Genomic DNA, 13,923 nt, shown 5'->3' on the forward strand with positions numbered 1-13,923 from the left:
GGTGGAATAAACTATATAGCACTCTGTCACTTTTAAAAAAAAAGAAGTATTTAGGACTTCACCTGCAAAAGCCACTTACTGCTGAAATAGCACAGCAGCATGTCAAACTGAACTGTTTTAACAAAGGGAGCGCTGAACCTGTAGAACTCAGTGTTATGAGATATCCATAGGTTAAAAGCTTAGCAGGTCTCAAAACTAAGTCAGGTAATGAGAAAAACCATGTCTATATTAGATGGGGTACATTTTAAATTAAGATTTATTCTGAACTGTCATGTCTCAGGTCTATGTCGATGACTGAGGCAATGCAGTAAGGAATAATCATGTCCTACTGGCAGTGTTTTTGCCTTAAAATTTCTTGCTATTTTTCTCTGAAGCTTCTGGCATGGGCTACTGTCAGTGTTGGGGCTCTGGGTAAAAAGGACAATTGTGCGTTGTTCCAAATAGCTGTAACGCCACTGCTGCAGACAACAGCGTGCACTTCTACAGCCAGGCTTTGTGACTGTGTGACCCTACACCCTGGAGATGACACACCTGGCTCATGATGCACTGGCTTGATGCCCTTGGTGTATAGCTCCCAGTACTACTCATTTTACTTTAGGTGACAGGTGCTGCTAGGGGAGAACTTGTGTGCAGAGAACATGGATGACCAGTGTAGGCAAGGTCTGGAAGCGTCGCATCCTGGGCTGGATGTCCTTGGGCAGGCTGCCTAGTAACATATACTTCCAGCATTAAGTTGCCTTCGCTCGGAGAATCCTTGAGGATTTAGTGGCACAGTGATACTCTGATACTGCCTGTGAGGAGAAAATTTAGGGGTTGATGGGAGTACTCAGTCGTTTTTGAGTGAAGCAGTCCTAGCTAGCGTGAACGGTACTTTGCCGCTACTCCCTTCTTGTACCAATAAATGCGTCTTGTACCTTGGGCTTTGCAGGCATTGCTCCATTCCCAAAGAGCTTGAACTTAACTATTCATTATTTCTGCAAATCCACAAAGCTAGGCAGTAATTCCACTGAAGGGTGGGCATTTACTCCCTTCCTGATTATCTACAATGTTTTCAGCTAGAATACTAATGGACTGGCTGACTGACAAGTTGATGGTGATTCAAAACCAGGACACAACAAGAGTATGAGAGATTTAAAAGGCAGTGCACTGCCTGTCTCTAGCAGCAGGTGGCAATGCAAAATGCTTCATGGTTGCAGTTAGCAAAAAAGCAGCAACATTCCAGAAAATACTCTTCGAAGCTCCTGGAGTGAAGCTATCACAGCCTTCTGTTTCACTGATCTCGTTTGGCTGTTCACTACAATTGCACTGACTTTCCTAAATGCCAGCATGTCCCCAAACCACTTACACTGCTTTCCATAAGAAACAATAGGATGCCAAGAAACAGAAAAGTGGCCTTGACAAATTACGTGACAGATCCATGTGCACCTGACAGGCCAGGCTCATTTGAACAAAATGACCAGAAAGCTCAAGATTCTGTTTCGAGATGGCTCATTCCCCCTCTGATCTTACTAGCAGGTGCAGAGAGAGAGAACCCACAAAAAATCAGTACTCTCACTCAGATATTCACTCACACCACTCCAGTGCCTAGTTATTCTGTGCCTCAGCAAGAGCTGCCTATGGAACACACATGAGAAGTCATTTTACATCCTTTCTGTTTTACAGCAGATCAAATCAACCCCATTTTCTTTAAGTTATTCCAACACTGCCCTAATAAATGCCTGTACCAGTGTGAACTAGGAGGTAGGCAGCAAACTGGTGTTTCAAGGACATGTCTGCACAAAAAAAGTCACCTTTTTTTCTCTTATCTATGATGTTGGAAAGAGAGCAACAGCAACAACGACCGTACTGGGGACTGCCCTGATTTTATTTGGTCCTGTGGTAAATCTAAGTTCTAAATTCCTAGCACAGAACTACTTTATCTCCTTGACTCCAGAAAGCATTTGTGTCCATACAGATGTATTAAATCTCTCTTCTTACATTCTGTTACAGTTCTAATTTAATTGCAAAGAATGAAGTGTTACAGTTCATATACAAGTTCATTGAGAACTGTGTACAGCATTTTGAATGCAATGCCCCACCGATTAAAGGTAAAACATGTTGCTCAGGCAACAGCTAGACACACAAGGGAAAAAATATTCATGCCAGATGAGAGGCAATATTCATCAAATGAAATGTCACAAAAATGGCAGGGAAAGAAAAATCAGCAGCAGCTCTCGGATTTTAATCATAAAAAAGGAGTCAAATTTCAGCCAATAAAATATTTCCATAATTTTTCTTTGACAGTCCTAGCTATTTAAGACAAAGTCACAGTTAACTAAATCAAGGCATGATTCAACAACTATTACAGTTTGCTGATGCCAAATGAAGATCGAGGCCAACATGTTTTGTCTGCTTATGGAGATCAACCAACTCTCTGAAATAAAACTAATGCCGGAAGGTTGGACAGAAGTGCTATATTTTGCCAAGAACTTAGTCTTTAATTTTTGTTTCCCTTCCATTCTGCTCTGTACTGTCATCTTGCAGAACTGAAAAGATTGGTACACACCTTTGGTCTAATTATCAGATGTCCTGATACTTTGATGTGGTACCTTTGTACCCATCCTTTTACTTGCATTAGCACAGATGATGCTCTAATACACTGGGAACAGAATTTTTGAAAAAGCTATGAGCTCATCTGGAAAATTCCTACCTACCAGGATTCCTTGTGAGAACAGACAAGTAAGCAAAAGGCAGTAACACCCAAATAACCTGTGCTAGTCATGAGATTTGCAGAAAAGCCACTTTTGCTGCCCCAGGAAGGACTATTTTGGGGGGTCTGTAGCAAGAAAAGCTGGACTACACAATTGCTGCAAATGATATGTCACATCAGCAAAGCCTATTCAAGTTATATACTGAGTTTCAGGTGCTATTTCCAGCAATGCAGGGAAAATGTGAGTCCTGTTATCACACAGGGAAGCGATGCCCTGAGTGAGGGGAGAGCATCTCTGCTAGCTCAGCACTGTAAAGACTCATCTCTGCCACTGACTGCCCAGCAGATCTCTTGTGTAGGAATAATTTCATGTTTGAGTAGCTCATTCGTGGTCTTATGCTCACTGAACATTGACCATGAGGCTCCAGTACTATGTATGCCAACTGTTTTTAAAGTAGATATTTTTCACAATCCAACCAATAAGCAGTGAAGTTACTCTTTTAAGAGAACTGTCAAATCTAAAAAAGTAACAATGCAGTGCTTATACCGGAGCTATACATATCTGTTTATAGATGTCCATTCATGTATCAGTTCTGTTTGTCTTAGTCAATTTATAAACAAAGCTGCACTATTTTTCGTGGTTTATGGCAATTCACTATTTTATATATATAAAATTTGATGAATAAAGTGGACAGGTATGAATTTGAGACTTCTGAAATCCATAGTCACTCTTCTAGAAATTTATGTACAAGTACAAAGCAAAGGCTGTCTGTGTCCAGTCACTGTGCATATCAATAAGACAGCCTTGTTCCTGCACTGTGTGTTTTTGTTACTGTATGTGATATCTGAATTTATGAACTTCTCTCTGAGCTGCCATCCTGGGGGTGTCTTTGCCATAGTGTACCTTTTCAATGTCAAGTGGAATTCCTTACTTCTTTTAAAACAGATGAACGGCATGTTTACATGCTTGTATTACCTGCCACCATCCCAAATCCTGTTCCAGTACAGAGCACAAGCAGACAGCACAATGCTCATTAGTGCAGCAGTCAATGGGCAGGGCAGATTCTAGAAGATATTTGGAAGTCTAAAGAATCCAGATGCTTACCTACATCTGTGTATCCTTCAGCTCACAAGGAGATTCATGAGATCTTCCCTGCTCTGCTACTTGACATACCTGAGCTGTTGCTTCCAGCCAACATGGTTGGACTGACAGAGGATCTCCCCAGCCTGCTGGACACCACAGGCGGGCCTGGCGTTCCATCCCATTCCTGAGCTTTCCCTGGCTCCCTGGAGGAAGCTGTCCCATGATGGACTCCCCTCTCTTTGTTTTCCAGCTTTGGTAGTGGTTCAGTGCTGTGACTTCTGATCTTCAGCTCATCCAGTGGTTCTACAAAATACACAAGTGCACATTTCGTTACAGAGTGTCTGCTAACTACCCACATCATATAACAACCTTTTGCTCAGTATTCCGTATATACCAATCATAAATCTTTTAAGGGCAATTTATATCACAATTTTGCCATCTAGGCCTAAACCCTATCGTTGATGTAGGTTTCAATATACTTTTTAACTATTAAAATGATATACAATGCAGCAGATGGATAAAATGTAACTTTTCTGTTACAACTTTTATATGCCAGGAGAATATTTTTGAAAATGGTATCCTACCAAATTATGGTTTTATTAACAATTTATGGAAATACTTGAATTCTTTTCAGCTGTCATTTCATTGGGAACAAGTTCTTCTTTGGGCACTTTCTAAGGAAGCTCTTTCCTAAGGCAATATTGTGCAAGCAACATATCTGTACTCCTCATAAGCTCTGATAAAAAGCACACAATCCACAAAACTGTCCAGTGTCAATATTTTGGCTGTGCCCAGCACCATAACCTAGGGAATAAAATTTCACTTGGCTGGAAAATCCTTGGAGTCAGAAAATGACTTTCTGTTTGCAACACCATGAGTCAATATAAGGAGGAGAAATTCAAAAAACAATTGAATTATTTTTCAAGTGAAGCAGTGATGTCTGCTTTCTTCATGGCTGGTGATTTTCTGTTCTTTTCCTGAGACCCTCATTTCTTATCTTGCAGGTTGAGCAATGCGTGCAGAAACAATTCATTCCTGACCTTTTCCATCTGTAGCTGTAAAAAACTCACATGAAAAACTAGATACAGAAGAAACATTAGATTGCTTTTAGTTGTAACAGCTAATTACTGTGCCAGTCAGTTATTCAAAGCTTGCTGAACTGTTTGCCTCCTTTTAGCAAAAAAAAAAAAAAAAAAAAAAAATCACTCTGAGTTTGGAATTTTATACCTCATATTTAAGCCCAAAGACATCCTTACATGATACTCAGTTCTAGTCATTCAGATTTATAAATCAAACTCCCAATGTACCTTAATTTCTGTAACTACAGTCTTGGAATTCACATTGGATAGAGATGGCAATCTTCCCTTGAGCCCTATCTCAAAATCTTTTTGTGGCTGCAAGGGACATTACAAGATTTGCAAGAGCCAAGCAAAGGGACAACGCCAGGAGCCATTCGCAGGCAGAAGATGACAACAGCCCCCCACGGGACCCATGCGGAACAAGAGTGGCCTGGCTGTGCGGGACTGCCAGAGATGCAACAACAAAATTTGTCTCAGCAGCCACTTCCTGTCCTAATTATCCCCAAGGCCAGGAACTGGAACTATCCAAATGGAATTGCCACTCAGATGTTATGGTCCCAGAAAAAGAACCACATTCAAAACAGTTTAATCTGTCTGCGGCTCAAAACCCCACACACTTGCTACTGCCAACAGAGGAAGATGCAATTTTAGATACTTGCATGGTATAGTAGAGACCCCACCCATGCACAACAGTAACAAAATATCATATTGTTTTGAGTTCTTTGACATTCCAGTCTGAGGAGCAACAACACAGTCAGCCTGAAGTTTCCTCAATGAAATGTCATGTAGGAAATACGTAAAAATATCTAACTGGATATGCAATGCAATATGTAATCATTAGTGTAATTCATGAATTACTACCAGTTAATAGTAAAAATTAATATTAAGGATATCACACCATAACCTTCAAAAGTTTTTTCTAAATTACTCACAGTAGTAACACTCCATGAGAAAACGATAAAACTTCCCCAGTTTAGCAAGTCTCGTAAATAGGATTCAGTGACATTTTATGTGACAAAGACCTTCAAAAATCAAACCTCTTCCTTGAACTTTTAGGTCACTTACCTACTTTAATGTATGCAAAAAGACACTGTAATGAAAATCCAAACTGTTTGTTTTTCCTAGTTGGTAACCCCAGCAGGGTACAAGGTTGAATAACAGTCTGTATCAATATAACATGACATCTGCCTTTCAGGGACCTTTGCTACGAAATGTCTATAACACAGCTCTGTCTGTGACTGCATAGAGAGACTTGCTAATACAAGACCCATGCAAAGAGATGCAGAGCCCAAATAATAACTAGATTTGAACTATTTCAGTTATCAACAAGAAAGCTCTTGTATTTTTTCTGAGCACTAATCTATTAAAAATAACGCTGTACTTTTTCACATAATAGATACATGCAATCATATCTGAATTTTTTTCTTTACACCAATAATATTCACTTCTTTAAGATACTACTTATCTGGGAAAAGGAAAGATATGAACAAAGTTTCAAAATTCTTTGGAAACGCACACAATCCTCTTTCCCACCAATACATGATGCTGTCTAGATTGCAGCTCTTCCTTTCCAGCAAGACAAAGAGAACGCCAAAAGAATAGAACACACTTTTAAAAAGTCAGAATCTGGCCCAGCAAGTGCCCCACCAACTTAATGGATCATTCAATATATTTAATTTACTATGTCATTCATCTGGAAATGCTGTGATTACCTTAGTGAAAAACTTCTCTGTGTGTGCCTCATTGACACTACTTGAACACCACCCCTTGAAATTTCACATGCTCATGCAGTCAGCCCTTAGTTGCAGTGGAAACACTCTGGTTGAGTGTGTAGCTAAGGATTTACCCACTTCAGTTTACTTAACAGAGAAGCATTTGTACTTGTTGCCTGATAAAAATGATTTGTGCGTTCTTAGTTTTATTATCAGCTGAATCAAAGCACAGCAGTTCTCTGCAACCAGCTGGAAACTATGGAAATATTCAGACTAAATAAAGATTTGGCTTATAGTCTACTTCTTTATAAGGTGTAGAAAATCAGTTTTCAGCTGGCTGTCTAGACTTCATAAATTTACATTCCACTACCCTTTCTTGGGGATTTTCAGTTCTCAGTTTATCTGAAAAGTAATATGTCCTAAAAATGAAAAGCAGATTGAATCAGATTATAATGTCATGCAACCCATCGCAGAGTCTGAGTCATTATTATTTGGTGATCACTATCAGTAACATTGATACACAGTCAGAAAAACAACATGTCAGTGTTTTATATAGTTTTCTGTAATATTAGTCTCCTGCTCACTTGTGAATACATAAAAAATGAAGAAAAAAAAATGAATGCCTCACTTTTGCTCAAATATTTTGGTGAGAATTTTAGAATAATTTCAGCTTCCTTCATAAATGTCAATGAGAATTATACTCAAATTCAATTTAAAAAAATCACTGTGCTAGTTCTTGCTTGACTGAAAGAGTAACTCAGTTCTAATGTGCCCGTGATAGCTCCAGAAATGCAGAACGCTCCCCTCCCAGGTCATGGTGCATTACTGGGACCTTTTCTTGACTGTCCCAGTCACTTGGATGTTTTTATACTGTCAACTACTCCCTGCTGATGCAGCTCCATGGAGCAAGCTCAGTGGCACAAATTATTGCATCTCAGAAAAGCACGTTCATTGCTCCATGTTTTTGCTCCTGCAGTCAGTCACGCGGCATTGGCAGAAATCATAGCTGCTGGCTATGGTTACCTATGGGGTGGTGACCTTATCATCAACTGAAAATCAAACCGGTATATTTTAAACAGGGTAACCCTTTATAAAAGCTACAGCAGGATTTAAATGGCCACTTTATCCACATTGATCCCATGCTGAAAACATGAACTCTAACCAGTCATATATATATTCTGCTGAAAAGTAACAGTAGCTGCTGCACAGCTGGTTTTTTTTTATTTTTTTATTTAAGAAGTGCAGAAACACAGATGGGATCTAAGTTGCCTCATGCTGTTAAAAACGTTAATTTGGAGTTACGAGATACTGAAGCTCAGTGTTATGCTGGGAGCTCACTCAATCACATGATGGCCACAGGCAGATCTTTTCACAGTCAAGTGCTGTATTCTGAAAGCTGAAATTATTATGGAAAGCATCTTTATTGTTCAATAATTCGTAAGCTAAAATAGTACATAAAAATGTAAATTTCAAGAAATAATTCACTGCTTTAAATATTTATGGATACAGTTGGTTGAACTGTCATAAAGGCGTTCAAATGTTTCAAGCACTTCCAGGTGTCATTGTATTTCAATATTCAAAGATATGCATTTTTCTTATTTATTCACCTGAACCTCAGGCTTTTCCATTTCAAGAATAAGATGGTGGCTAAAATCTCTTAGAGAGAACGTATTTTACAAATAATTGACATGTACAAACTGCACACTAGGCAAGGCTGACACATGAGCTGTGGTACTGAAAAACTCGTAAATGCTAAAGAAAGTGAGAAACAAACTGTTAGTCAGCTGTAACTTGGACCAAAGCAAACTGAAAAATACAGCTATGGAAAACATATTACCTGAAAAGCTATCACTCGAATATATAGTCTGTGGCTGATCTGCCACCCTGCTCTTAAGCACAAATTAATTTCAGGTCCTGGTGGCTTCTTAGTGTAATGCTAAGGGATAAACAGCAGAACCTTTATTACAGCTTGGGGTTTTGGGGGGAAGAAAGAAAAGCAACTGTCTTAAGGAACTTAAAATGAGGGTTGCTGTCTGCCATCTCTCTCAGCTGTGAGTTGAAATGTATAAACTAATCATGCATGCATTATTCATTTACTCTTTTTTCTTTTATTCTGTGTATTTGTTATAAACCTAAATAAATAATACATCACTCTAGGCAGAACTCGCATACTGTGGGAAGCAAACGGTACTATTCACAGGGTCTAAGATTCAGCATACGCATGCAGATGTAAAGTAAAGTAAGTCACTTTGGATGGGGTTTAGATGTGAATGAGAACTCCCGATCGCCTCCAGACCCGACATGTCAGACCTTACCTCGTATGGCCGCAAGACAGGCATGGACCTGGCTGAGGGAGCAGGAGCGCAGAGCATCCCCAAGGGCACACCTGGCCATCAGGAGGGGTGGAGATGCTGGATTAGACTGCAGCCAGCACATGTGTGTGATGATCAGAGCTACCAGAGACATGTCCCAGGCTTCAGTTTCTACCCTCATACCAGGGGCAGAGCTGCCAAAGTGGCAGCAGCCCTGCTCAGCGAGCCATGCCTAACCCGGGGTCCTGACCAGGGGAAAGGCCAGGCACAGCTCCACCAGTGTCCCACGTAAGACTGCCAGCATGACAGCAGCATGTGCCCATCTGCTACACACTGACCACTTCCACGAACGACGGATGTAGAGCAATACAAAGCCTCTGAGGGAATCCCACAGTTTCTGCACACCAGGGATTTTTATTTACCTATATTACACATTTAAAAATTAGAGCTGCCTTTTAGTGGCTTTCTTGATGTGTGGTGGTTTGTCTGATCTGCACAGCTGTAAATTTATCCCAACCTCTCCCAAAGCAAACTAGTAGGCTATTAATACCACATGCAGGAAACATGGATAATGCTCAGTGCTTAAGCCATTTTTCTGAAAAAATAAGAGTATATTATACTGTCAGTGAAAGCCATTTCCTCATCTTTATTAACTATGGTGGTTTGTCTATTCTGACTTCATCTGCTTGCTAATTAAGCAGAAGTTTGCTTTGCATATCAATTTTTAATACTCCTTTTTTACAGTTAAGTGAGAGTTGCAGCAGCCAGCATGTTCAATTAAAAGCAGCTCTGACCTAGTTCCATGCAAAATCAATAGAAAGCCTGAAAGACTCTCACAAACCATCTAACATTTAAGGAGACATGGTTGAAATACCTCTCAGTGTTCACTAAGCACATGTTTCTGTGAGCAGTGCAGGGTTTGTTTTGTTTTGTTTTGTTTTGTTTTATACGGTGAAATCCAGTGGAGATCACATCTGCCTGCTACAGACTTGCAAAGGGAGGGGAAAGAGGGATTGCTTAAAAAATGCATGCGGTTGATTTTCTGTGGCTATCCCAAAGCTGCTAAGTGGGCAATCCTGGCTAGGAAAACAAGATAGGAAAAGAAAAAAGCCCGCACTGCAATTAGCTGAAGACTAACAAAAGAAGGGATAGATTTATACCAAAAGATCGTCTAAAGCTTTAGAATAAAAATATTTGATGAAAGTTATGAGTGTTATAAACTGGCTGAAAAAATAAAATAGAATAGGATTCCTTCATTTTCAGTAAACTTTAGCTGGCATTATCAGTCACTTAAAAGATGAAGTTTTAAAAAATCTGGATGGTAAGACATATATTTAACATTGTTTGATGTCCTAGAGTAAGAAGGAAAATCCTCTTGTATGTTGATGATTGACTGAAATACAGGAAAACCTGTTTTTACTCTTACACAAGGAGAGCCATTTCATCCAAGATGATTCTATTTTGGTATATATTATAGAAGTGATGACAATATAATACATCCTGTTTCCAAGAGGGCCATCCTTATTTCTTAATGCTTTCTTCCAATACTGCACTTGATCTTTCAAGTGTGCCTATCCTGCTGCAGATCACCTCACAGCCTGATCCTTTGACTGAAAAGGTCACATCTTGAAGATATGCATTGTACAGATGTATTAACAAAGCAAATAAAAAGCAATGTCCTGGGACTCTTACCATTATATGAAACAGCATTCTTGGAAAGGATGTTCTTTTGGCACTCTATTAACAGGTTTGCTATTTACCTCAGATCAGTCACAATTTTGTAATTAAGCAGAACACTTTATTCTCCAATATTCACTGCATATTTTTATTTTATTTCCCTTTCAGAGCTGGCGATGTTGGGAATTGGTGACTTGCACTTAGGAGAACCTCAACAGAAGCCTCTGTGTTCCCCAGTGCCTTCTTGGGCTAAAACCTGAGTACAGCAAGTCAAAGGGGATTCTGCCATTGACTTCAACAGAGCAAGGGTTTTCCTTCCAGCATTTTGGGGCTAGCCAGCTACGCTGATTCATATGAATGTATAGCATAGTTGATACTGATGAGCTGCAAACATTTCTCTTACATAGTTTGTGCACCCAGATCTCCTGCTGATAATCCAGGCAGACCTTTCAGTCAAACAACTAAATGTGTGCACATAAATTTCATAGCTGTAGATGGGTATGTGCATGGTCTATGTCCGTTTGCAGCAAATAGGATTTAAGTAGGAGAAGGAGGAAGATTACTAGTTTGAAAAGTCCGAACGTGGCTGTCTTGTGAAACTTTCTTCTCTCCCCTGCCTTCCTCTGTTGGTATCACTGACGCTAGCCTTAGACTACTTAGTGACACACATAAGCAACACAAGCATATACTGCCATCCCCACCCTAAACTCAACACTGATCAAAGAAAACACTGTTAGATGAAAGACTCAATTAAGCTGTGGAAATCAGTGACTGTAAAATGTTGCCCAACTGTTACTAGCATTCAATTTGAAGATGGTGCCTGCTCTTACTTAATTGCTTTCCTTCCCAACCTTGTTCATTTCACTGCACGCTAGTTCTGTTATTCAGGTTCTTAAATATACAGTCTTTACATTTGGATGAGGAAACAATGGTTTAATGGGCACTGCACATGTCCTAGCACAGTATGGCAAGAAATCAGAAGGCAAGGATGAGCCAAAAAAGCTAAAATATACAGACACTTTAAAAAAAATGTTTTTATAGAAAGTTCATGACTGTCAGTTTCAAAGCTTCACTTCAAAAATATCAATCTTTCATAGAAGTGCTGACTATATTAAACTTGTCAACATTTTTTGGTCAAGTTTTCTGCTGAAAAACAGCCTTTGAACTATATCAGCAGTTTGAATGCAGGGTTCTTCCATTGTTTGACCACTTTCATTTCTTCTAAACTGTATGCCTTCATCCAGATTCAGTAGTAGGTAAGAATCTGTTGTTAGTCAGAAAAATGCAGAGATAGTAATGGATACTGGTTGTGAAAACTGCGGACAGAAACCCTCACTCTTGTATTTTCAAATTAAAAAATATCGACTAGAAAGTTGGAGTGAAAATAAATTCTTTCCTGGCTATTTTGTCTGTATTTTAACTACTTCTATGAAAAACATTTACATTAATGCCTTTCTCTTTATTGACTCCATTAATGAATGAGAAAATTTGCCTTTCATTGTTAGAACAAGTGTCCCAGTTGTACAGCTCTCCTTCTACCACAATACGTTACCAGTAAAAGGGAATCCTGATGTTGCCTTAACATTGGCCCTACCTGAATTTAGCTCTCAGTTTTACAAAGCCAGGCACAAGCATACAGGCTTTTTTATGCAGCCTCTGTGCCAAGCCTAGCTGGGTCAGGGTCCCAGGCACTATTTGCTCTGCAAGTTAACACTCAAGGTTTCTCCCGATTACAGAATGAAACCCATATGTCATTCCGTCTTTCTATGCCTTTTAATAGAATCAATCATTTTAGGCCCTACTCGCTTTCTAATTAGAGGTTTCATTGTGTGAACTAGTTTTACTCTTGCTAGCTAAGCAACTATTAAGCCATAACAGCATGGACTTCAGATCCTGAGGAAATAAGTAGAATTGCAGATGGCCTTATACAGCTCCAGCCCATGCCTGTGCTTGTAAGATGTTACTATTGTTGCTTTCACAAGTGCGCAGAGCAGCTAGTGTGGCTGGCACAAGTGTCTCTGCATGTGTTACAGCACATATAAATTAAATATAAATTACACAAACATTGCCTGAGCAGTAAAGTAGCTACAGATTTCCTGGAAGAAGGTACTTTTGGAGTTATGAATTTAAGTCACACACAAAAATCTCCAGCAAAATTAAACACGCAGCTTCTAATCTTCAGATGAGTAGTTACAAGAACAATAGTTCTCCTTACCCATTCTTAAATGCCAGATAAAATGCTAATTGCATGTTACTGTTTAAGAAAAAAATAATTATTAGGGATGGATAATTCTGTTCAGAGGAGTAAAAGTAACCCGAACCTTCATATCAAACCAAAGGTAAATGAACCTAATTTTTTAATATGCATTATTATCCTGACAATTATTTCCTCAATGTTCCCGTACTTCTCACCTTATCTATACCTAGCATGTTTGTACATCCCTACAGTTCCATGGTTCAATATTTGAATCAATGTTACGTGTATAACCCAAATAAAGCTATTTCTCACTCAGAGGGTAGTGGTGAATGGGGTGAAATCCAGTTGGTGGCGGGTCACAAGTGGTGTTCCCCAGGGCTCAGTGTTGGGCCCTGCTCTGTTTAATAACTTTATCGATGATTTGGATGAGGGGATTGAGTGCACCCTCAGCAAGTTGCAGACGACACCAAGTTGGGAGGCAGGGTCGATCTGCTCGAGGGTAGGGAGGCTCTACAGAGGGATCTGGACAGGCTGGATCGATGGGCTGAGGCCAATCGTATGAAGTTCAACAAGGCCAAGTGCCGTGTCCTGCACTTCGGTCACGGCAAGCCCATGCAGTGCTACAGGCTTGGGGAAGAGTGGCTGGAAAGCTGCTCAGCAGAGAAAAACCTGGGGATGCTGGCTGACAGCCGGCTGAATATGAGCCAGCAGTGTGCCCAGGTGGCCAAGAAGGCCAACGGCATCCTGGCCTGTATCAGAAATAGTGTGGCCAGCAGGAGCAGGGAGGTTATTGTTCCCCTGTACTGGGCACTGGTGAGGCTGCACCCCGAGTCCTGTGTTCAGTTTTGGGCCCCTCACTACAGGAGAGACATGGAGGTGCTGGAGCGTGTCCAGAGAAGGGCAACCAAGTTGGTGAGGGGCCTGGAGCACAAGTCTTATGAGGAGCGGCTGAGGGAGCTGGGGCCGTTTAGTCTGGAGAAGAGGAGGCTGAGGGGAGACCTTGTTGCTCTCTACAACTACCTGAAGGGGGGTTGTGGTGAAGTGGGTGCTGGTCTCTTCTGTCAGGTGGTTGGAGATAGGACAAGAGGAAATGGCCTCAAGTTGAGGCAAGGGAGATTTAGGTTGGATATTAGGAAAAATTTTTTTACTGAGAGGGTTGTCAAACATTGGAAT

At 40.3% G+C, this 13,923-nt stretch overlaps 1 protein-coding gene across 1 annotated transcript in view; it reads right to left on the minus strand.

Annotated features, from left to right (window-relative positions):
• The window catches only part of NYAP2 (neuronal tyrosine-phosphorylated phosphoinositide-3-kinase adaptor 2), a 140,812-nt gene that overhangs the window by 34,017 nt on the left and 92,872 nt on the right, over positions 1–13,923 (minus strand). Inside the window, exon 4 of the mRNA XM_075031840.1 lies at positions 3,864–4,076. Within this exon, the coding sequence (XP_074887941.1) occupies positions 3,864–4,076 (213 nt within the window). The remainder of the gene's footprint in view (positions 1–3,863; positions 4,077–13,923) is intronic.

Source organism: Buteo buteo, chromosome 7 (assembly GCF_964188355.1).
Source record: "Buteo buteo chromosome 7, bButBut1.hap1.1, whole genome shotgun sequence".
NCBI lineage: Eukaryota > Metazoa > Chordata > Aves > Accipitriformes > Accipitridae > Buteo > Buteo buteo.